Source organism: Pezoporus flaviventris, unplaced genomic scaffold (assembly GCF_033815535.1).
Source record: "Pezoporus flaviventris isolate CSIRO_AGI_PZ_B2104156 unplaced genomic scaffold, CSIRO_AGI_Pfla_v1 ptg000165l, whole genome shotgun sequence".
NCBI lineage: Eukaryota > Metazoa > Chordata > Aves > Psittaciformes > Psittacidae > Pezoporus > Pezoporus flaviventris.
The window spans coordinates 20,355-42,184 of NW_026892713.1; the positions used below are offsets into that span (position 1 = coordinate 20,355).

The 21,830-nt window shown below is 60.3% G+C and overlaps 3 protein-coding genes across 3 annotated transcripts; 1 reads left to right on the plus strand and 2 right to left on the minus strand.

Moving 5' to 3' along the window:
- Positions 1-2,108: 2,108 nt before the first annotated feature.
- Positions 2,109-4,104, minus strand: PGLS (6-phosphogluconolactonase). Its single transcript, XM_061480023.1, has 5 exons — positions 3,817-4,104; positions 3,623-3,736; positions 3,016-3,117; positions 2,550-2,690; positions 2,109-2,434 (listed from the first exon to the last, which is right to left on the minus strand). Exons 1-5 carry the CDS (start codon positions 4,087-4,089, stop codon positions 2,300-2,302), a joined length of 765 nt encoding a protein of 254 aa, XP_061336007.1. The 5' UTR covers positions 4,090-4,104; the 3' UTR covers positions 2,109-2,299.
- A 431-nt stretch (positions 4,105-4,535) lies between these two features.
- Positions 4,536-15,006, minus strand: SLC27A1 (solute carrier family 27 member 1). Its single transcript, XM_061480025.1, has 12 exons — positions 14,840-15,006; positions 12,204-12,598; positions 11,504-11,665; positions 10,506-10,575; positions 9,904-9,995; positions 9,720-9,829; positions 7,850-8,059; positions 7,402-7,528; positions 6,808-6,945; positions 5,725-5,889; positions 5,139-5,285; positions 4,536-4,693 (listed from the first exon to the last, which is right to left on the minus strand). Exons 1-12 carry the CDS (start codon positions 15,004-15,006, stop codon positions 4,536-4,538), a joined length of 1,941 nt encoding a protein of 646 aa, XP_061336009.1.
- Positions 15,007-17,067: 2,061 nt separating this feature from the next.
- NXNL1 (nucleoredoxin like 1) lies at positions 17,068-19,845 on the plus strand. Its single transcript, XM_061480028.1, is given in 3 exon segments — positions 17,068-17,299; positions 17,302-17,389; positions 19,505-19,845. Coding segments are annotated over 3 exon segments (618 nt in total). The 3' UTR covers positions 19,803-19,845.
- The last annotated feature ends 1,985 nt before the right edge of the window (positions 19,846-21,830 follow it).

Here is a 21,830-nt window from a genome sequence, read left to right on the forward strand (position 1 = left end):
TCCCCTCCCCATCCAGGCACGCTCCACACCAGCTCCCATCGCTCCAATAGGATCCAGTTGGATCCATTCCCGGCTCTGCTGTCCGGGGGGGGGGGGGGTGTCACAGAGGGGCAGCAGGGATTTTACCTTCAAAACGTCGCGTTCCCAAGGACTTTTACTGTCAACCCCCCACTCCCGAGTCTCTTCCCTCCCACATTCCAGTGCTTTTCCCTCCCCAGCGCCACTTTCAGGCATTTCCCCTCCAAATTCCAACTCTTTCACCTCCAAAATCCTCCTTCCAAGGGGAAAAAACCAACCTCAAACTTCCAAAGCCCCGGAGCCCGGATTTAGCTCCGTGTCCCATAGGGCGGCTGCATCCTGCCCCTCAAAGCTCCCTTGTTCCCAGCTGGAACGGGCAGCAGCGAAGCCGCAGCCCTCCCATGACATCAGGCCTGGAATATGAGCTCCAGTGGGAGCTCTGGCTGCTCCCAGCAGTGGGAAAGGGGGGGGGAGAGGAGGAGGGAAAGAAAACGGCCGGGAAGAGCGGCTTTGGGATGCGGGAACAGGCAAAGGGCGCATCTGGGCTGATGTTGGGATGCACAAACGTGGGAATCACCGCTGAGCGCTCCCAACCCCTGGCTCTCGGCCCGTCTGGAAGAGCAGCGGTGAGAACCTGGCAACGGGAAGCGTTTGGAGCGGGGCTGCTCCTCATCCCAGCCGACGCCAGCTCCTGGGCTACGGCAGCGGAGGGGGGAGCGTGGATTCGGCGTCCCAGCACGTCAGGATCGATGGGAACGGGGTAAAGCGCCCCAAAACGCCAGCGGGAACTGGCAGAGGCTGCAGCAGCGCCCTTGGGGACCAGAGGACCTTGTTTTCCCTGGGGAAGAGCATCCTTCATCTCCAAAACGTCCCCTTGGGATGCGCTATGGGGGGGATCAATCCGGCCTTTGGCAGGCAAATACAAAGGGAATATAAAGGGGGATATGAAGGGAATGTAAATGGGAATATAAAGGGAATATAAAGGGGGATATGAAGGGAATGTAAATGGGAATATAAAGGGAATATAAAGGGGGATATGAAGGGAATATAAATGGGAATATAAAGGGAATAGAAATGGGAATAGAAAGAGAATATAAAGGGAATATAAATGGGAATAGAAAGAGAATATAAAGGGAATATAAAGAGGGATATAAAAGGGAATATAAAGGGAATATAAACAGGAATATAAAGGGAATATAATAGGGAACACAAAGAACGGAGAAGGCTTTGGGAAACAGCCTAGAAGGTCCCAAAGAGCCGGGCTAACCCGGAGCAGCCCCTCTGGAAGCAGCCTTAGGGATGCTGGCTGGGATCGGGCTGTGGTTTGGCAGCCTGAAAAGCTCCTTTCTGCAGCCAGGGCCCCGGAGCCAAGCTGCTGGCACACAGGGACGGAGGCAGCGTTCCTCGCTGGACCAAAACCTGCTTGTTTGAGCTCATTTTCCACAGTGGAATTCCCCCCCTCCCTCCATGCAGGCTCCAACGGCCTCACCACCAGCTCCTGCTCCCTGGCATCTGGATGAGCATCCCAAGGAGCCAGGATCCATGTGTGGAGCCGGGGCTTGGCCCCTTCGTCATCCTTTGGGCAATGGTGGGGGAGAGGGGGGGTTAAAGTGAGGGAATTCCTTGTTTGGGGACTGGTTTGGCACTTGTGGGATGCGGAGCTGCTGGAGGAAGTCGGGATGGAGACGAGCTCTTGGGCAGAAGCTCTTCCCTGGGAGGGTGCTGGGACACTGGGATGGGTTGGATGGAGAAGGTCGGGGGGATGCCCCCCTCCCTGTTCAAGGCCGGGGTTTGGATGCAGCTTGGAGCACCCTGCTCCAATGGAAGGGGCTGGAGCTGGAGGAGCTTTAAGATCCCAACCCATTCCATGATTCCATGCTGATAACTGGAAGCTAAAACCTTCCCGTTGTGCACAGAGGAAACGAATCCAGGTAGGAAGGAGCCTCAGACGCAAGCCGGGACTAACAAAGACAAATCCAACATTCCAGCAAGGAAAACCGAGCCGGAGCATCCACGCGTCCTCACAGCCCCCTGCCCTTAGGGAAGAGCACGGCCCCGGGTGGGAAAAGAACCAGGAGTAGCAGCAGAGCTGGAATCCATCCCTTTAATAGGGCGCAACCCAAGCAAAGCCCACGACACCATTCCCAACTGCAGGAATTCCGAGTCGGGAACCTGCACCGTTTGGTCTAGAAAAGGAAGGGGGAAAAAGCAGCATTTTGGGCTGTAACTATCACGTTCCTCACCTGGAATGTCACGGAGCTGACCCCCCCCGCCATCGGCTCTATAGGATGGAATTCTCCACCGGGATTGTCAGCTCCTTGGCTGCTGCCTCGTCCAGGAGCCAGCAGAGCTGCCCCGAGTGAGGCCGGACCCGAGCAGCGGGAAGGGGGTTTTCCTCATCCCCTTCCAAGATGCGCTGTGGGGAAACAGGGGGGAGAGCCTCAGGAACAAGGGAAGCTCCAAGGGCTCGATCCCCACTGGGAAGCTCCGGCTTTCCGATGGATGGGAGGAGGAGGAGGTTGGATGCAAACCTTGACCACAGCAGCTTTGCTTTCGCCCGTGGCCACGAACACCACGGCCTTGGCCGCGTTGAGCACCGGCAGCGTGAACGTGATCCGCTCCGGCGGCGGCTTCGGGGAGTCGGTGATGGCAGCAACTACGGCCTCCTGCTCCTATGGGAAAGGGGGAAAAACATGGGAACGGGGGAAAAAGGAGGGGGAAACCCCGCGGCAAAGGGAGAACCGGGGCTCTGCGTGTCAATGGGGTGGGGGAGAGCAGCTGAAGGGACGGGGGGGCCTCAACCCTTCTGCATCTCCGCTTGAGCCAAGAGCTTTGGCTCCCAAATTCCCCAAATCAGGATAAATTGAGGGATAAATTCAGGGATAACCTCAACCCCAGCAGCTTTTCCCTCCTCTCTGTTACCCCCCCCAAAGAGTGGGAGTTACCGGGGGGCACCATGTCCGTGTCCCCCCCCCCTCGCACCGGTTCCAGCCTCACCTGCAGCAGGGGGTGGCCAGGGAAGAGGGAGCAAGTGTGTCCATCGGGCCCAACCCCCAGCAGCAGCAAATCAAACACGGGCACGGCCTCCCCCGGGAAAGCCTATGGAGAGAGCGGGAGCTAGAGCCGGGAATGGGAGATGATGGAGCTGGGAATGGGGATGGAGGTGGGAAAGGGAGGTGGAGCTGGGAACGGGAGATGATGGAGCCAGGGAACAGGAGATGATGGAGCTGGGAATGGGAGATGGAGCCGGGAACAGGAGATGATGGATCTGGAAATGGGGATGGAGACGGGAACGGGAGATGATGGAGCTGGGAACAGGGATGGAGACGGGAAAGGGGGATGATGGAGCTGGGAATGGGAGATGGAGCCAGGAACAGGAGATGGAGCCAGGAACAGGAGATGATGGATCTGGAAATGGGGATGGAGACAGGAATGGGAGATGGAGCTGGGAACGGGGATGGAGACGGGAAAGGGAGATAGAGCTGGGAATGGGAGATGATGGAGCTGGGAACAGGGATGGAGCCGGGAACGGGAGATGGAGCTGGGAATGGGAGATGATGGAGCCGGGACCCCCCATCCCATCCCCGGGCTCTGGGGCCGGTACCTGCCGGAGCTTCGCGGCGTAGTCAGCGGCGGCAGCGGCGGGGGCCAGGCCGGGGCTGGGCGCCAGCACCCGCGGGCCGGGGCCGGGGCCGGGCAGGCGCGGTAGGAGCCGGGCCTGCGGACACCGGAGGGAGGTGGTGGGGGAGGAGTCAGCGGAGCGCGGGGCCGGCGCGGAGGCCCCTCCGCGGCCCTCACCTGGTAGGCACCGGCGGTGCTGTCCGGGTGCTCCGGAGGCACCAAGCGCTCGTCGCAGAACGCGAGGAGCCAGCGGGCGGGCGCGGCGGGGCGGGCCTCGAGGGCGGGGGGCAGGTGGAGGCTGAGGAGCTCCACGAGGCTCCCCCCGGACAGCCCCAACGTGAAGCGGCCTCCGGTGGCCGCCGCCGCCGCCGCCCGCTCGGCCACGAACCGCGCCAGGCCCGGGCCCGGCTCCGGGAGCACCGAGACGCTACAGGCCGCACCGGGAGCCATGGCGGCGGACAGCGGCGCGCCGGAAGTGACGTCTCCAAAGCGCGTCGAGCTGTTGCTTAGCGACCCGCGTCGCGCTGTTGCTTAGCAACCCGCGGCCTACGCGGCCCCGGCCTCGCGTGGCGGCGGCGGCGGCGGCAGGAAGGAGGCGGAGGCGGGCAGAGCGCACGCGGCTTTACTCCGGTACCCGCTCGTCCTCGGGCTCCACAAGGCCTCGGGTGAACGCCGGGGCAGCCGCTCCCTAAGGGCAGCGGCCGCGGGTGGTTAAAAACGGGCTAAAAAGGGGGTTAAAGGGAAGCTCCCCCCCTCCGTGCCGGGCCCTGCTCCCTGCTCCGGGTACAACACAGAGGCTTCGGGGCTGTGAGGGGCCGGGGAGGGAGCACGGCGCCGGGGTAAGGTGCTGGAGGAGAGGCAGGGGCTCGTCTCGGCGCTGCCCCCTCCATGAGGGCTCACAGGGCAGCCTTCCCGGCCCGGATCCGCTCGTAAAGGTGCTCGTCCAGAGGCACGTATCTGCCCAGCTTCACGTCCAGGAAATACAAGCGGTCCGAGGTTTGGTGCGGGTCGAATCCCTCCGTCTGCAAGCGGGTTTTCTGGATCTTAAAGGTACCTTGGCGAGGAGGGAGAGGAAACGGGGTCAGGTCCACGGCAGGCTCAGCACCAGCGTGAGGAGGACGCGGGGTTCGTGCCGCAACGGGGGGGGGTTAAGGTTGGATCTAAGGAAGCTCTTCCCTGGGAGGCACTGGAATGGGTTGCCCAAAGCAGCGGTGAATGCTCCATCCCGGGCAGTGCTCAAGGCCGGGCTTGCAGCACGCTGCTCCGGTGGAAGGCGTCCCTGGCGTGGGGCTGGAACTGGATGAGCTTTATGGTGCCTTCCACCCACCCCATTGCAGGATTCCATGATCCTTCCTCCACAGGCCTGGCACTCGCTCCTTTCTTGGTTTAAAGACTCAACCCCCATCACTGCATCTCCTAACAGGAGTCTCCCCCACGCTGCGGTGCTGAAACGCTTTGGGATGGGCAGGTCCCTGGGGAAGGGCCGGATCACCGGATACCTGTGGTGTCAACCTGCGGTAGGAGCCGGAGGAAGACGGGCCGGGCGTAGGGAGGCAGCACCTTCTGCAGCTCCTGGTAGAGGGCGTTGGGGCTGACCTTAGCCTGGGGATCTGCAATTGCTGCCATCCCAGCTTTGCCTTCCACGCCTGGGACAGAAGAGCAGGGATTGAGTGGGGAAACCTCTAACAGAGGTAAGCAGGGGTGAAAGGCAGAGGAAGCCCCAGCGAAGGTCCAAAGTGTGCTCAGGCCCGTCCTTGTCCCTCCTCAACCCCCATTCTGGGAGGGGAACGCAATCCTTGGGGAGTCACAGGCCTGCACGTGCATGGAAAGGGCTCTTCACACCAAGAGCTCCTGCAAAGCTCCCATCTCTTCCTTTTGAAGGTACAAATGGAGATTGTGCCCCTGGATTCCTACTGCTTGGAATAAACGTGTCCAGCTGCACCCCTTGACTTGATCATTTCGGGGCGGGCGGGGGGGGGGGGCTGGTTGCAACAGCAGGGACCGATTCCCACCCGTTCTGATGCCAATCTGGTGGCTTTGCCTCTTGTTCCCTTCCCTCCCTCAAGCCCCATCCCAACATCTCACCTGGGACCTGCACCCCATACACGGCCACGTCCGTCTGGTCGAGGATGCGGCTCAAGGTCCCTTCCACCTCGGTGGTGGAGACGTTCTCCCCACGCCACCGGAAGGTGTCCCCGCTGCGGTCCCTGAAGTACATGTAGCCCAGGTCGTCCATCACCAAAACGTCTCCTGGGAGGGGGAGAAGAGGCACCAAAAGCCCACCTCAGGACTCGAGGTCATAGCTCTTGGGGCTGCCCCACCACCCCCTGCTCAGCGCCCTGCTGTTGGCTACCAGCACCACCCCATCTCCGTGCTACAGCAGGGGGGAAAGGACAGGGTTTGACCCTCTTTGGAGACACAGGTTGGGCAGAGAAGACACTGAGAGCAGCGGAAGGGCTTGGGGGTGTTGGGTGATGAGAAGCTGAACCTGAGCCGGGGGCAATGGGGGGGTTGAGCCCAGGAAGCAGCCGTATCCTGGGCTGCATCCAAAGGATGGGAGCAGCAGGGCCAAGGAGGTGATCCTGCCCCTCTGCTCTGCTCCCGTGAGAGCTCACTTGGAGCATTGGGTGCAGTTCTGGGGGCCTCAGCATTAAAAGGACGTGGAGCTGTTGGAACAAGGCCAGAGGAGGCCACGAGGATGAGCAGGGGCTGGAGCAGCTCCTGTATGGAGACAGGCTGAGGAAGTTGGGGCTGCTCAGCCTGGGGAAGAGAAGCTGCGTGGAGAGCTCAGAGCAGCTTCCAGTGTGTGAAGGGGGCCTATAGGGATGCTGGGGAGGGACTCTTCATTAGGGACTGCAGTGACAGGACAAGGGGTAACGGGTTCAAACAAACAGGGGAAGTTTAGATTGGATCTAAGGAGGAAATTCTTTCCTGTGAGGGTGCTGAGGCACTGGAATGGGTTGCCCAGGGAGGTTGTGAATGCTCCATCCCTGGTGGTGCTCAAGGCCAGGCTGGATGAAGCCTTGGGTGCCATGGTTCGGTGTGAGGTGTCCCTGCCCATGGCAGGGGGTTGGAACTGGATGATCTTAAGGTCCTCTCCAACCCACACTGTTCTAGGATATCCCAGACCGAGGCGCGTGGAGAGCCGGGAACGCCAGCAGCGTGTACCGGACAGGTAGGCCTGGTCTCCTTTGCGGAGCACGTTGGAAGCAATCTTCTTGCTGGTGGCACTCTGGTTGACGTAGCCGTCGAAGCGGCGCAGGGGATCCTGCTGGTTGATCTGGCCCACGAGCAAGCCCGGCTCTCCTGCAGGGAACAGGAGCAACAGAGGTGGCACCAAGCTTGCCCGACGAGCTCCGCTTTGGCCACGCCAAGGGATGTTGGGGTGCTGAACTCATCCGGCTTTGGAGGAAAGAGCTGGAAGTGAAAACCTGGGGGTGACACAAGAAAACCCTTAGGCCAGGCACCGTCAACACGTTGGAGGGAAGGGATGGATCCAGAGGGACCTGGCATGCTGGAGAGGTGGGAACCTCATGGAGTTCAACAAGGCCAAGGTCAGGGCAATCCCAAGCACACAGGCTGAGGAGGACTGTCCCATCCCTGGCAGCGTTCAAGGCCAGGTTGGATGGGCCTTGGAGCAAGCTGCTGTTGTGGAAGGTGTCCCTGCCCGTGGCGACTGGATGAGCTTCCCAAACCACCCCATGATCCTGTGATCGTTTCAGCACGAAGCCCCAGGACTGATGGCGTTGGGGTGCTGCTCACCTGGGCGACAGGGAACACAGAGCCCCTGGGAATCCCGGATCAGCTCCATCGTGTCCTCGTTGACCTTCACCAACCAAATGGGATAGACACCGGGCAAAATCCGGCTGTTGAAACCGCAAGCCCCAACCTTCGGATAGACAGGAAAGAACCCTTAAAGAGAACAGCTTGGGCTGTAACAGGAGGATGGAGCCAGGAGGGGGCTGCGCTCTGCTCCCAAGGGATGGGACACGAGGAAACGGGGCCTCGAGCTGCACCGGGGGAGGTTTAGGTGGAGCCTGGCAACAATTCCTTCCCCAGAGGGTGCTCAGGCCTGAGCATCACAAAGCACGCAGCCAAGGCCCTCAGCGGCATGGCCTTGGCAGTGTTGGACAACGGTTGGAGCGGAGGAGCTCAAAGCTCGTTTCCAACCTGCTTCAGGCCGGGGTTCCCTGCTTCCCCCCCTCCTCACCTTCCCATCCAGGTTGGCAATGCTGCAGTTGCACTCGGTGGCCCCGTAGAACTCTCCAATCTGCTTGATGCGGAAGCGCCTGCTGAAGTCCTCCCAGATGCTGGGCCTGAGGCCGTTGCCCACGGCCAGGCGCACGCGGTGCTGGGCCTCCGCCTCGCGGACGGGCTGGTTCAGGAGGTACCTGCAGATCTCCCCGATGTACTGAATGATCTGGAGCAGCAAAGGCAAGAACAGGGCTCAGGCTTCGTTACCTCCCGTACGGAGACAGGCTGAGGAAGTTGGGGCTGTGCAGCCTGGGGAAGAGAAGCTGCGGGGAGACCTCAGAGCAGCTTCCAGTGTGTGAAGGGGGCCATAGGGATGCTGGGGAGGGACTCTTCATTAGGGACTGCAGTGACAGGACAAGGGGTAACGGGTTCAAACTGAAACAGGGGAGTTTAGATTGGATCTAAGGAGGAAATTCTTTCCTGTGAGGGTGCTGAGGCACTGGAATGGGTTGCCCAAGGAAGTCGTGAATGCCCCATCCCTGGTGGTGCTCAAGGCCAGGCTGGATGAAGCCTTGGGTGCCATGGTTTAGAGTGAGGTGTCCCTGCCCATGGCAGGCGGTTGGAGCTGGATGATCCTAAGGTCCTTTCCAACCCACACTGTTCTATGATTCTATGATTCAGGGGAGCCAAGAGCAAGGTGCCCACGAAGCCACTGGTGGGACCTGGACATCTGGGAGCGGCTGCAAGTTCAAGAAGGGGGGGATTTGTTGCCACAAGAGAAATAAGCCAAGGTGAAACGGGTCCTGCCCCCTGGAATCCATCCAGGAGGGATCCCTTCAGCACGGATAAAGGTATCTGGACCCAGGAGAAGCCTCATGCTGCAGGAAACACATGGAAAGAGCTCTGGGAAGATGAGGGGAACGAGCTGGTCAGGCATGGACTCAAGAGCTTGACGCAGCAAAATGCAGGGTGGAGATCCAGTTACAGGCTCTAAATAGTGCTGCGGGTGGGGAGGGCAGGAAAAGCAGCAGGGAGGGGAAAGAGCTGCTTAAATTAGAAGGTAATAGCCACAAATAGATGTTTACTGGAGATGAAGTGCCAAGAGATTCCTCTGCAGATCTTCCCAACGCGGATAAGCCCTGGCAGTGCTTTCCTGCAGCAGGGAGGGATGCAAACGTGGGGTTGAGAAGCTGGCCTTGACAACTTGACAGAGAGGGAGTCTGCCTGGACTTTACTAAAGCCCTTGAGGCCGTTTCCCACAGGGTTCTCCCTGGAGAAACTGGCTGCTCATGGCCTGGATGGGCAAAAGAATGGCTGGATGGCCAAAGCGTGGCGGGGAACGGGGTTAAAGCCCGTTGGTGGCTGGTCACAAGCCTTGTGAGGAGCAGCAAAGGGAACTGGGGGTGTTTAGCCTGGAGAAAAGGAGGCTCAGGGGAGACCTTCTTGCTCTCTGCAACTGCCTGGAAGGTGGGGATTGGCCTCTTCTCCCAAGGAACAAGGGACAGGAGAAGAGGAAATGCCCAAGTTGTGCCCAGGGAGCTTTAGGTGGGATATGAGGAACAATTCCTTCACCCAAAGGCTTGTCAAGCGCTGGAACAGCCTGCCCAGGGCGGTGGTGCAGTCACCAGCCCTGGAGGGGTTTAAGAGGCGTGTGGGCACGGTGGAGTGCTGGAGTTGGCAGTCTGGGGTTCACGATGGGACTCAATGACCTTAAAGCCCTTTTCCAACCAAAACGACTCCAGGATGGAGGAAAAACCTTTCCTAAGTCCCCCACGCCTCAAGCAGCAGCGGCAACGCGAAGGCACCGCGGTGCAGGCACCAACAGGGGGCAGGGAAGTCTCTGGAGAGGAAGGATTAAGCCGTGGCCCCGCCAGCGGGGCCCTCACCGTGCATCTGTACTTGACGCAGTCATCCCAGAAGCGGCTGGCTGAGAACTTCTTCCTGATGACCACGGTGAGGCCGTGGATGAGGCACTGCCCGATTCCCATGATGTTCCCTGGAGCACAAGGAGCCCGTTGCTAGCACCCCCTTTGCTCCCGAGGGGAGGAGGAGGAGGAGGCTGCTGCTTACCTGCAGAGTGGTAGAGGGGGAGGCAGTTGTAGAGGACATCGTCCGGGTGCATTTTGTAGGCGTAGTAACCAAAGGCAGCGATGCGGTAGTACCTGCAAGAGCAGAGCACAGGCTAAGGGACGTGGAGCTGCTGGAGCAGGGCCAGGGGAGGCCGTGGAGGTGCTGGGAGGGCTGGAGCATCCCTGCTCTGGAGCCAGGCTGAGAGAGCTGGGCTGGGGCAGCCTGAAGGGGGAGACCTTAGAGCAGCTCCAGTGCCTGAAGGGGCTGCAGGAAACCTGGAGAGGGGCTTGGGATGAGGGATGGAGGGGCAGGCCAAGGGGAATGGCTTTAACCTGCCAGGGGGGAGATGGAGATGGGATGTTAGGCACAAGCTCTTCCCTGTGAGGGCGGTGGGACACTGGGATGGGTTGAATGGAGAAGGTTTGGATGCCCCATCCCTGTTCAAGGCCAGGTTGGACACAGGGGCTTGGAGCAAGCTGCTCTAATGGCAGCGGGTTGGAGCTGGAGCTTTAAGCTCCCTTCAGCCCAACCCAGTCTGGGATTTGATGGCTCTAAGTGATTGAGATGGGGTTCATGATGTGAAATGAACCTGTGGCCCTCACCTGCTGTGCACCACAATGGCAGCTTTGGGCATTCCTGTTGTTCCTGAAGTGTAGATATAGAAGAGCCGATCTAGAAGAACAGAAGCAGGCATCAGACAGAGTGTTCTCAGCTGCCTGAAGACATCCCCACAGCCCCTGGTTGGTGGTTTGGGCTTTGTTCACAGCAGCTGAGGAACAGCTTTGAGATGGTGGCAGACACAGAGCTGCAGCCTGAGGGACAACCTGCATGTTGTCCATAGCAGCAGCTACAGGAAAGGGTACAAGGAGTCTGCAGAGCTCCAAGGACACAGCCTCTATCCCTCCACACAAGTTGTCCTGGGACTAGATCAGCTCCTCCAGGTCCAACACTCATTCCAAATCAATCAAGAAGGTAAATCTGAACCTGGGGCTGGTGGGAGGGCAGGTATCCAGTGATGGAAATACATAACCTAAAGGAAAAGCCTCTTCAGCAGCATCATTCCTGCTACTGGAAAGGAAGGACCAAAGTGAGGCTCATGCCTCAGTGCTCGTAGTCATCTCTAAGCCTGAAATGTAGCCTGGAGGCCACGCAGCATCTTCTCTCTCCTGAATCCCAACCCCACCAAGGCTCCTCCTTGCCACAAGCCAGGAAGGATGGCCATTGCCCACGAGATGGGAAACATGCTCATACCCCTATTGTGGGGGAAGGCAATGGGGGCTCTTAAATGCTAGAGATGAACTGTCAGCACGCTGCCTGCTTCACCCCACGCGCATCCCTGCTCCCTTGCCACAGAAGGGTTTCCTTTGGGAAGGCACCAATCCCCCTCCTTCAGGTACCATAAAGCTTGGGAGTTGCAGAGAATGAGAAACTTAACCCAGAGCCCCCTGGAACCAGGATTTGGGGTTTGTTTCCTCTTTCTCCCCCCTCCTTCCTTTCTTCTGAGAGTCCAAACTGGGTGGATTTATTCCCTGCACCTTGCTGTCTCCTTGCTCTGCTGTCACCCGGACCAGCTCTCTGACAATGAAAAGCCCTTCATTACCATCTAAGCCTTTGCCTGGAATCTGAGCTGGGGCTGACTTGGACGCAGTGCTCAGGAGAGGATCGAGATGTCTGGTCTCCACAGGAACGAGAGCTGGGTTGTAGTCACCAGAGCAGAACTTGGCCATGTTCTTCCCCAGCATCCCGCTCACTTCAGATATTGCTGCAAGACAAGGGAAGGCACTTTTGCAACACACAGAATGCTCCAGGCAGTGGCAAAAATACCGTGTACAGCATCTGCTTCTGCCCCACATCCCAGATCCACAGATAAAGGGGGCTACAGGAAACCTGCAGAGGGGCTTTGGACACGGGAGGAAGGGACAAGGGGAATGGCCTTAACCTGCCAGAGGGGAGATGGAGATGAGCCCTTCCCTGTGAGGGTGGTGGGACACCGGGATGGGTTGAATGGAGGTGGTTTGGACGAACCATCCCTGTCCAAGGCCAGGTTGGACACAGGGGCTCGGAGCAAGCTGCTCTAGTGCAAGGTGTCCCTGCCCGTGGCAGGGGGCTGGAACTGGGTGGGCTTTAAGGTCCCTTCCACCCACCCCACCCCAGGAGCCTACGAACACCTCTACCTTTTGCAACCAGGACGTGCACCAACGTCCCAAGCTTCCCGTGCCCCCAGCTGCCTTTGGGGCTTTTGCTCCCTCGAGCTCAGCCCAAGCGAAGAGCTCGGCAGTGCAGGCGGTTGAGTGACCCACCTGAGGAGAGCTCCCCTCCAAAGACGATCGCTTTGGCCCCCGAGCTCCTCACGCAGTAAACCAGGGAATCCAGGCGCAGGTTGAAGTTGATGAGAGCCGCCTCGATGCCCACCTTTGCCATCCCCAGCCAGAGGCCAACGAACTCGGGGCGGCTCTCCATGAAGACGGCGATGACGTCCCCCCCGCGGAAGCCCTGCTGGGAGCAGCAGTTAGCCACGGCGTTGGAGTACTCCTCCAGCCTCCTGAAGGTCCACTGCTCCCCGGTGCCTTCGTAAATGAGGGCCACTTTGTCGGGGTGCCTGAGGACGACGTCCTGGAACATCTTGGGGACGGTGCTCTGCGCTCGCTGATGCTTTCGCAGCTGGTACTTGACCCGTAGCAGCACCCAGAGGCCGCTGCAGCAAAGACAGAGCACAACGAGGGCAGCTTCCAGCAGCTGGGAAGGGCAGGGTGCCCGTCACCCCCTTGCCCATGGACAGCCAAAGCGTCACCCTGAAAACAGAACTTCCAGTCACTGCTGCTATAAGGAAGACGTTCGTGTTGGGGTGAAGAAAGAGGGCACCGCAGCTGTTCTGGAGCTATAAACCCCGGGGAATCCACCTTCACCTTGATGCCAGCTCAAACAAGCCCATTAAAGAGGGTAAACGACCTCTCTCAACCATCTATTCTGCCACCCTAAAGGAAAAAGCCTTGGCAACCTTTTACCTCTATGGGAAGCAAACGTGCTTCATGCCAGGCTAATCTGCAGTGGCCCCAAAAGCACGGAAAGGCCAAAGCCATCCTGCCCCTTCGGTAACAAGGGAGCTCAGCTTCCAGAAAGCAAAGGTTTCTCCTTTCCCCTGCAAGCAGGAGCATCCTCCTGGGGCTCCCTCCCTGCCGCAGGCCCGGGATGCAAGGAAGCCAGGCTGTCGGACTGCCACCCTCACAGTTCCTATCTAAGATGTTGCCTATTCACCGAGAGCATAACCTATTACTGTTACCCCTGTTATTCAGCAAGCTGCTCGAAAGTCAGGGCTCCCTTATGGCTGTGACACCCTGCTCAATGCACGCCCAAAGCCGACGCGGTGCCGAGGAGGTGGAGGTTTTCCTTCCACAATGCAGGGAATTTGGGAGTTCACGATCTAGAATCGACGGCCACTTGAAGCCTTCAAGGCAGCAGCCACGAGCCAAACCCCGACGCAGCTCCAGCCGGGTGCTAAGCTGCTGCCTGAGCGTCCCTGCCTTCAGGGGTGCAGGGGCTATAACCCAGCAATGAGAACGACTCCGCTCAGCACCCAAACGAGGGCAGCAGCAGGGCCGGGGCTCCCGTTTCCTTCCCAGCACAGGCAGCATCTTCCCAGCATGCCGTCAGGAGGGTGCTGTGCAGGAAAGGGCCTTGGCGAGCTCCCCAGGGCCCCAAAGGTCATTTAATATCAGCCCTTTGAAAGGGCCGCAGCTCCCCGAGCCCAGGGTCAGGCGCTGGATGCAGGGGTGCTGGATGCAGCCCCACTGCAGGGGGAAGGGCATTCCAGCCCCGGGCTCCTGGCAAGGGCCGAGCCTGCCCGCTGCCAAGCCGGGAACACAGGAGCCTTTTGCAGTGCTCTCAAAGGGCTTTCTTCCGGCCGCTCCGTCCCCAGCCTGCCGGGCAAGGCGGAGGAAGCAGCCCTGCAGGCAACGGGGAAGCTGCCAAGGGCAGGAACCCCTTGGAACCCTTTGGAACTCCTTGGAGACCTTTGGAATCCCTTGGAACCCTTTGGAATCCCTTGGAACCCCTTGGAAACCTTTGGAGACCTTTGGAATCCCTTGGAACCCTTTGGAATCCCTTGGAACCCCTTGGAATCACTTGGAAACATTTGGAATCCCTTGGAACCCTTTGGAATCCCTTGGAGACCTTTGGAATCCCTTGGAACCCCTTGGAATCACTTGGAAACCTTTGGAATCCCTTGGAACCCTTTGGAATCCCTTGGAGACCTTTGGAATCCCTTGGAGACCTTTGGAATCCCTTGGAATCTTTTGGAATCCCTTGGAACCCTTTGGAATCCCTTGGAACCCTTTGGAACCCCTTGGAACCCCTTGGAGACCTTTGGAATCCCTTGGAACCCTTTGGAATCCCTTGGAACCCTTCGGAATCCCCTGGAATCCCTTGGAGTCCTTTGGAACCCTTCAGAATCCCTTGGAACCCTTTGGAATCCCTTGGAACCCTTCAGAATCCCTTGGAATCTTTTGGAATCCCTTGGAGACCTTTGGAATCCCTTGGAATCCCTTTGAACCGTTTGGAACCCTTCGGAACCCCTTGGAGTCCTTTGGAATCCCTTAGAACCCTTTGGAATCCCTTGGAATCCCTTAGAACCCTTCGGAACCCCTTGGAACCCTTCGGAACCCCTTGGAGTCCTTTGGAATCCCTTGGAACCCCTTGGAGTCCTTTGGAATCCCTTGGAACCCTTCGGAACCCCTTGGAGTCCTTTGGAATCCCTTGGAACCCTTCGGAACCCCTTGGAACCCTTCGGAACCCCAAGGGCACATCCCCGCCGAGGCCTCAACCCCCCCCAACCGCACGGGATGAGCCCCCCGCAGAGGGGGCAGCGGCCCCAAGGCCCTTCCACCCCCCCCCGAGGCCCCGGGAGGAGCCCCCCGGGGCGCGGAGGGGCCGCACTCACAAGAGGTCCCGCGGAGCCGTCCTGCAGAGCAGCCGCAGCAGCCGCCAGCCGCCGCCGCACAGGCAGAGCGCGAGCGGGGCCGCCAGGCTCCACGGCCACGGCGCGCCCAGGAACCGCAGCAGCCCCAGGGAGCCCAGCGAGGCCGCGCAGAGCCCGGCCGGGTGCATCCTGCCCGCGGCAGCGCTGCGGGACCGGGACCGGGACCCGGCTCCGGCCCCGGCTCCTCCGCCCGCTCCCGCCTCGACCGCGGCCGCCTGAGGTGAAGCCCCGCCTCCTCCAGGCCGAGGGGCGGGGCAGCGAGGAAACGCGACATCCTATTGGTGGAGAGTGAGGTTGCCGGATTGGGATTGGGAGAGAGGCAGTGACGTAAGGAACGCCCCTTGGGCGTCACCAAGGCCCGCTCCGCCTCCGGAGGGGGGGGACGGGACCGGGGGAACCGGAGGGGATGGGGAGGGGGGGTCCGGAACCGGCCCGGGACCCCATAACCGGGTCCGTCACGGTGCCCCCCCCATCCCACTGCACCGGGACCCCATAACCGGGTCCGTCACGGTGCCCCCCCGATCCCACTGCACCGGGACCCCATAACCGGGTCCGTCACGGTGCCCCCCCGATCCCACTGCACCGGGACCCCATAACCGGGTCCATCACGGTGCCCCCCCCGATCCCACTGCACCGGGACCCCATAACCGGGTCCATCACGGTGCCCCCCCCCCCGATCCCCCTGCACCGGGACCCCATAACCGGGTCCGTCACTTCCCCCCCCGATCCCACTGCACCGGGACCCCATAACCGGGTCCATCACGGTGCCCCCCCCCGATCCCACTGCACCGGGATCCCACAACCGGGTCCGTCACGGTGCCCCCCCCCCGATCCCACTGCACCGGGACCCCATAACCGGGTCCATCACTTCCCCCCCCGGTCCCCCTGCACCGGGACCCCATAACCGGGTCCGTCACGGTGCCCCCCCCGATCCCACTGCACCGGGACCCCATAACCGGGTCCATCACGGTGCCCCCCCCCATCCCCCTGCACCGGGACCCCATAACCGGGTCCGTCACGGTGCCCCCCCGATCCCACTGCACCGGGACCCCATAACCGGGTCCGTCACGGTGCCCCCCCGATCCCACTGCACCGGGACCCCATAACCGGGTCCGTCACGGTGACCCCCCCGATCCCACTGCACCAGAACCCCATAACCGGGTCCATCACGGTGCCTCCCTCATCCCACTGCACCGGAACCCCATAACCGGGTCCATCACGGTCCCATCCCCACTCGATCCCACTGCACCAGAACCCCATAACCGGGTCCATCACTCCCCCCCCCCGATCCCCCTGCACCGGGACCCCACAACCGGGTCCATCACGGTGTCCCCCCCATCCCACTGCACCGGGACCCCATAACCGGATCCCTCACGGTCCCCACCCCAGATCCCACTGCAGCGGGACCCCATAACCGGGTCCATCACTTCCCCCCCCCCCGATCCCACTGCACCGGGACCCCATAACCGGGTCCATCACGGTGCCCCCCCCCATCCCACTGCACCAGAACCCCATAACCGGGTCCATCACGGTGCCCCCCCCCATCCCACTGCACCAGAACCCCATAACCGGGTCCATCACGGTGCCACCCCCCCGATCCCACTGCACCGGGACCCCATAACCGGGTCCATCACTTCCCCCCCCCCCCGATCCCACTGCACCGGGACCCCATAACCGGGTCCGTCACGGTGCCCCCCCCTTCCCACTGCACCGGGACCCCATAACCGGGTCCGTCACGGTGCCCCCCCCATCCCACTGCACCGGGACCCCATAACCGGGTCCGTCACGGTGCCCCCTCCCCCGATCCCACTGCACCGGGACCCCATAACCGAGTCCATCACTTCCCCCCCTGATCCCACTGCACCGGGACCCCATAACCGGATCCCTCACGGTCCCCACCCCAGATCCCACTGCAGCGGGACCCCATAACCGGGTCCATCACTTCTCCCCCCCCCGCAATCCCACTGCACCGGGACCCCATAACCGGATCCCTCACGGTCCCCACCCCTGATCCCACTGCAGCGGGACCCCATAACCAGATCCCTCACAGCCCCGACGGGACCCCCCCATCCCGGGCCCGCTCTGACCTCCCCTTTTAAGCCGCTTTAGCTCCTGATCCGCGGTCATTAATAACCGGGACCGGCAGCGAGCTCCTCCTCATCCCCCCCCTCCATCCCCGAGCGCTCACCATGGCCTCCCTCTTCACCGGCAAGGTCCTGGTGGCCAACCGGGAACGGGAGGAGCTGGACACGGAGCGGGAGCTGCACCGGGCGCTGGAGAACAAGGTCCTGCTGCTCTACTTCGGCTCCGCGCGGTGCCCGCGCTGCCGCCGCTTCGCCCCGCTCCTCAGGGACTTCTTCCTCCGCCTCACCGATGAGTTCCACGTGGAGCGAGCCTCGCAGCTCGGCCTCGTCTACGTGTCCGGGACGAGACGGAGGAGCAGCGCCGCGCCTTCCTGCGGGCCATGCCCGAGCGCTGGCTCGCCCTCCCCTTCGGGGATGCCTTCGGCAGGTACGGCCGAGCCCGTGCCCATCCCGGCCTTTCCCCTTCTGTTCTGTGGGTGGGAAGAAGCGCAAAGCTCTCCGGCTGAGCCTGTTCCTAAAGGAAAACCGTTCCCCCCCCCCCCTTCCCTCTCGCTTTCGCTGGAATTCCCGGTTTACGGCGCTCCAGCGGGGAGGACGCGTGGCGGGGAGGATGGACGGGATGGAAGCGTTTCCTGCAACGCTGTTAGCGGCAAGGACAAGCTGCAGTGAACAGTGGGAATTATCCCTGGCTCCTCCTGAAGGCAAACGGGAGGATGTTAACGTTTAAGTGCCTTGGGGGTGGTTAAGTGCTGCTCCTTTAAATCAGCTCCCTGCAGCCGTCCCATAGATGCCAAGATCTCCTTCCCCTTATCCCAGCCCCACAGAGCTCCCCGTTAGGCTCCAGTTACCTGGGGTGGGCAAACGAGTGGGTGACAGTCAGCAAAGAGGCCTCACACAGCCAGGATGCCCATGGGAATACTATTGGATGGTGAGGATGAGGAGCAGGGAGGATGAGGAGCAGTGAGGATGAGGAGCAGGGAGGATGAGGAACAGGGAGGATGAGGAACAGGGAGGATGAGGAATAGCGAGGATGAGGAACAGGGAGGATGAGGAACAGGGAGGATGAGGAATAGCGAGGATGAGGAACAGGGAGGATGAGGAGCAGGGAGGATGAGGAACAGGGAGGATGAGGAACAGCGAGGATGAGGAACAGGGAGGATGAGGAGCAGCGAGGATGAGGAACAGCGAGGATGAGGAACAGGGAGGATGAGGAGCAGGGAGGATGAGGAACAGAGAGGATGAGGAGCAGGGAGGATGAGGAACAGCGAGGATGAGGAACAGAGAGGATGAGGAGCAGAGAGGATGAGGAAGAGAGAGGATGAGGAAGAGAGAGGATGAGGAACAGCGAGGATGAGGAACAGGGAGGATGAGGAACAGGGAGGATGAGGAGCAGAGAGGATGAGGAAGAGAGAGGATGAGGAACAGTGAGGATGAGGAACAGGGAATGAGGAACAGGGAGGATGAGGAGCAGCGAGGATGAAGAGCAGCGAGGATGAAGAGCAGGGAGGATGAGGAGCAGGGAGGATGAAGAGCAGGGAGGATGAGGAGCAGTGAGGATGAGGAACAGCGAGGATGAGGAGCAGCGAGGATGAAGAGCAGCGAGGATGAGGAACAGCGAGGATGAGGAGCAGTGAGGATGAAGAGCAGGGAGGATGAGGAGCAGCGAGGATGAGGAACAGCGAGGATGAGGAGCAGCGAGGATGAGGAGCAGGGAGGATGAGGAACAGCGAGGATGAGGAGCAGGGAGGATGAGGAGCAGCGAGGATGAGGAACAGCGAGGATGAAGAGCAGAGAGGATGAGGAGCAGGGAGGATGAGGAACAGCGAGGATGAGGAGCAGGGAGGATGAGGAGCAGGGAGGATGAGGAACAGGGAGGATGAGGAGCAGCGAGGATGAAGAGCAGGGAGGATGAGGAACAGGGAGGATGAGGAGCAGCGAGGATGAAGAGCAGGGAGGATGAGGAGCAGGGAGGATGAAGAGCAGGGAGGATGAGGAACAGCGAGGATGAGGAGCAGCGAGGATGAAGGAGCAGGAGGATGAAGAGCAGGGAGGATGAGGAGCAGGAGGATGAGGAACAGCGAGGATGAGGAGCAGCGAGGATGAAGAGCAGGGAGGATGAGGAACAGCGAGGATGAGGAGCAGTGAGGATGAGGACAGCGAGGATGAGGAGCAGTGAGGATGAGGAGCAGTGAGGATGAGGAACAGCGAGGATGAGGAGCAGCGAGGATGAAGAGCAGGGAGGATGAGGAACAGCGAGGATGAGGAGCAGTGAGGATGAGGAGCAGTGAGGATGAGGAACAGCGAGGATGAGGAGCAGCGAGGATGAAGAGCAGGGAGGATGAGGAGCAGTGAGGATGAGGAGCAGTGAGGATGAGGAACAGCGAGGATGAGGAGCAGCGAGGATGAAGAGCAGGGAGGATGAGGAGCAGGGAGGATGAGGAACAGCGAGGATGAGGAGCAGCGAGGAGAAGAGCAGGGAGGATGAGGAGCAGGACTCCAGTCCCCTTCCCCATTTGAGGCTCATTCCCCCTTTGCCTGGCAGGGAGCTGGAGCTGCGCTTCGCCGTAGCCGAGGTGCCAGCCGTGGTGGTGCTGAAGCCGAGCGGGGAGGTGATCGTCGGGAATGCCGTGGAGGAGATCCGGAGCATGGGGCCCGCTTGCTTCCGGAGCTGGCAGGAGGCCGCCGAGCTGGTGGACAGGAATTTTCTCCTGGCAGAGGACTGGGAGAAGCGGAGCAGGAGGAGCATCACGGACCCCATCCGCCGCCTCAAGTACAAGCTGGACAAGAAGGTGGAGGCGAAGAGCAAGGAAAGGAAAGAGGAAGGGGAAGACTTGGAATAGGGGCTCAAAGAAGGGGCCGATGCCCCTACCCAGCATCTCCAGGACAGCAACATCTGCATCACTCCTAGGAGCTGGGGGAGGAAAACCTCACCCCAAGATCTTTGCCATTTATCTACCAAAAAAGCGAGCAGAAAAGTACTGCGAAAGACCAGAATTTGGGGAATGACTCCCTGGGCAGCTCAAATGGGAGTTCACGGAGGCATGGAGTGGGGTGGGTTGGAAGGGACCTTAAAGCTCCTCCAGTTCCACCCCCCTGCACCTTCCATAGAGCAGCTTGCTCCAAGCTGGCCTTGAACACTGCCAGGGATGGGGCATCCAAACCTTCTCCATTCAACCCATCCCAGTGTCCCCAAGGAAGAGCTTCTGCCCAAGAGCTCATCTCCATCTCCCCTCGGGCAGGTTAAAGCCATTCCCCTGGTCCTGTCCCTGCATCCCTCATCCCAAGCCCCTCTCCAGGTTTCCTATATCCCCTTTAGGCACTGGAGCTGCTCTAAAGTCTCCCCTTAAGGAGCCTTCTCCTCTCCAGGCTGGGACCAGCCCAGCTCTCACCCAGCAAGTCCTACAGAGAAGATATCCCCTCATAGAGATGCTCAGGAGGGACTTGGCATCCTTGGGGATGCTCCATGCAGGAATGCTCCATGCAGGGATTGCTCCATGCAGGGATGCTCCATGTGGGGATACTCCATGTAGGGACGCTTCATGCAGGGATGCTCCATGTGGGGATGCTTCATGCAGGGATGCTCCGTGTAGGGATGCTCCACGCAGGGATGCTCCACATAGGGATGCTCCATGCAGGGATGCTCCATGTAGGGATGTTCCATGCAGGGATGCTCCATGTGGGGATGCTCCATGCAGGGATGCTCCACATAGGGATGCTCCATGCAGGGATGCTCCACATAGGGATGCTCCATGCAGGGAAGCTCCATGTAGGGATGCTCCATGCAGGGATGCCTCCATGTAGGGATGCTCCATGCAGGGATGCTCCATGTGGGGATGCTCCATGCAGGGATGCTCCATGTGGGGATGCTCCATGCGGGGATGCTCCATGCGGGGATGCTCCATGCAGGGATGCTCCATGTGGGGATGCTCCATGCAGGGATGCTCCATGCGGGGATGCTCCATGCGGGGATGCTCCATGCAGGGATGCTCCATGTAGGGATGCTCCATGCAGGGATGCTCCATGTGGGGATGCTCCATGCAGGGATGCTCCATGCGGGGATGCTCCATGCAGGGATGCTCCATGCAGGGATGCTCCATGTAGGGATGCTCCATGCAGGGATGCTCCATGTGGGGATGCTCCATGCAGGGATGCTGGGCACAAAGGCACAAAGAAAGCCCCAAAAGTGCTTTCAGGTGACAGAGCTGCTGGAGGAGGGGGGCTGCGGGCTGATGGGCACGAGAGGAACCGTACCTGACGGGGGTTGCAAGGGTGCTGGGGAGGGACCTGCATCAGGGATAGGCCAAGGGGTGATGGGGTCAGGCTGAAATAGGGACGTTCAGGTTGGAGATAGGGAAGTTCTGCCCTGGGAGGGTGCTGGGACACTGGCATGGGTTGAATGGAGAAGTGGTGGATGCCCCATCCCAGCAGCATCCAAGGGCAGAGCCTTGGGTGCCATGGTCTGGCATTGTAGTATTTAGCAGGGACTTTCAGCAGCCCTCCCCGTTTCGGTTTAACCGTATTAAATATTTAACCATATTGAATCATATTTTTCCTGCTTTGAACCCCAAAGTTGCCCTTTTCTTGCTTCTTGTGTGGCCAAGGAAGGCACAGGGAGCAGCTGGGAGCAGGGAACCTGCGAGCACCAGGAAAGTGCCATCATCATCAAGAGCATCAATGCTTTAGCTCCTTCTCTTCACTTCCCAATGAAAGAAGCCAGGAAAAACAGACCCAGGAGCCCCTTTGCTCCTATGGAGTGAACATTCCCATTGCCCTCTGCGAGGAGCAGGAAAACCAGCCCCAACCCTCTCATGGGCAAGGAAAGCCTCCCGATGGATGCGCTGCAGCGGTGCTGAGAAATCCCCTCATAG